General features: G+C 53.0%; 1 protein-coding gene across 1 annotated transcript; it reads right to left on the bottom strand.

Annotated features, from left to right (window-relative positions):
• LOC8083235 (tuliposide A-converting enzyme 1, chloroplastic) lies at positions 943-2,074 on the bottom strand. Its single transcript, XM_002462452.2, has one exon. It carries the CDS (start codon positions 2,020-2,022, stop codon positions 1,009-1,011), a length of 1,014 nt encoding a protein of 337 aa, XP_002462497.2. The 5' UTR covers positions 2,023-2,074; the 3' UTR covers positions 943-1,008.

Here is a 2,074-nt window from a genome sequence, read left to right on the forward strand (position 1 = left end):
TCTTGTGTATCATGCTCTTGGTGAGCCTCCTCGGATGACGTGTCTTACGTATCTCGCTCATCGCTAGAACAAAGCACAAGATCTGAATGCAACCGTTATGCGCCGGCCAATGTAAAAGCCGGCTAAACTCTACATCAAGCAAGCTAGTTTCTTATCAAGTGTGTGACCTAATTCAACGTTAACAGCTGAGATGCAATACACAAATACATTCAGTGTCCAGGTTCCCGCATCAACGGGTGGACCTGATGATCCGGACCCCGCGCTGCCCTCGACGAATCAACAAGAGGTCGTATAGTTGTATGACAGAAGTCAGCAAACATCTGCGTGAGGCCGCGGCCCGCTTCTCTGGCTCATCACTACGGGCCTATGACTGCATACAGCCTGTGCATTTGGACCAAGAAATAATCTCGCATTCTCGCACTTGAGACATGCTAATTGCCAATTGCCATAAATCCATGATTAATAATTGATAAAGATTATTTATTAATGATGATGCACTCCGCATCCATTTTTCTAATTATTTTCTTTAAATTATTTGAGCAGCGCATATACCAGTCCGTATGTGAAGCCTAGTTGTATCAAAGTCCAAAGTAGTTTTCAGAGAGTCATAATCAGGTCTAAAACCTTAGATTAAAATCCGAGGGTCAGAAAATCAGCTGTCAAAATCCAATGGCTGGAAAAATAGCTGATATCACTGTTATTTTGCTGAAACGGTAAGCCGATATGTTCACCACGCACAACAATACTTTCTCCATCTCAAATTATAACATGTTTAACTTTTTTATTTTAAGTTTAACCACTCGTTTTATTCAAAAAATTTATACAAATAAAGTTAAATTTAAGTTATTTTTGTAGAACTTTTATTAATATAAACCAAGTCACGGCAAAAAAATGAAATTTTGTATAAATTTTTGAATAAGACAAATGGTTAAACTTGGTATTAAAAAAGTCAAATGACTTATAATTTGAGATGGATTGAGTATTATTTTGCGCATGCAAGGTGGTCAATCAATGTCCAGCAATGAAAGCAACCACTCGATCCAACAGCGCAACGGCCTCGGGGCTGCCGTGGCCGGAGACGAAGAACGCGTGTCCCTCGTTTTGTGATTCGAACCACTCCACCTTCCCGCGCCACCCGCTGGCCCTCACGGCCTCGCAGTACGCCCGACCCCTCGGTGCCCTCTGATCCTCCGACGCCGTGCACACCAGCATCCTCTCCCCCACCAGCTTCGCCAGGGTCGGCGCGCCAGCGGCCATCGGGTTGATCCTCGGATCGTCCAGCCCGTCTCTCGCGCCGGGGAAGATGGCCGCCCACCTCCTCTTATTAGCTTGCCAGAATCCGTCTTCCTCCTCTTCCATCCTCTGCTCGCCGGCGAACGAAGGGTGGAGCAGGAGCACGCCTTCGACGCGCGGTGGTGGTTCTTGTTCCGCGGCGCGCAGCAGGCCGCTCGCGCCCGCGGCGATGGCCATGTTGTGGGCGATGTTCGCGCCGGCGCTGGCACCGGCCACGAAGACGCGGCCGGGGTCGCCGTGGGCGGACAGCCACGGGTCTGCTGCGCCGGAAACCGCCCAGTTGAGCGCGGCCCAGGAGTCCTCGTAGGCTGCAGGGAGCGGGTGCTCAGGCGCGAGGCGGTAGCCGACGGAGACGGCGACGACGCGGGCGGTGGCGACGAGCGAGTTCATGTAGCGGTGGAAAGCGGGATCGGCCGGTGAGCTCATGACGAAGAAGCCGCCGTGGAAGACGACGAGGATGGGAAGCTTCGCCGTGGTGGCGCTGTTGTTGTCGGTGTCGGCCGACTGGGGAGATGACGGGGCCGTATCCGTATGGATGGTTGGCAGGTACAGCCGCGTGGCGACGCCGGTGGCGGCGGCGTCGATGACCACGTCTTTGGAGGTGACGCCAGTGTCGGCGTCGAAGCCGGCGGGCACGGTTTCCGTGCCGGCGAAACGCTCGACGCGACCGTCGCTGTATATGCGGAAGAAACCGCAATCCACAACGATCTCCGTGCTGCCCGAGTCCATTGCCCCGCCGGCGTCCAGCTCCAGCAAGCACTCGATGGACCGTAGCAAATAA

The sequence above is a fragment of the Sorghum bicolor genome, chromosome 2 (genome assembly GCF_000003195.3).
Source record: "Sorghum bicolor cultivar BTx623 chromosome 2, Sorghum_bicolor_NCBIv3, whole genome shotgun sequence".
Taxonomy (NCBI): Eukaryota; Viridiplantae; Streptophyta; class Magnoliopsida; order Poales; family Poaceae; genus Sorghum; species Sorghum bicolor.

Bases quoted from the DNA above. Each gene is read 5' to 3' on its own strand.
- LOC8083235 (XM_002462452.2), bottom strand. From the start codon at position 2,022: ATGGACTCGGGCAGCACGGAGATCGTTGTGGATTGCGGTTTCTTCCGC.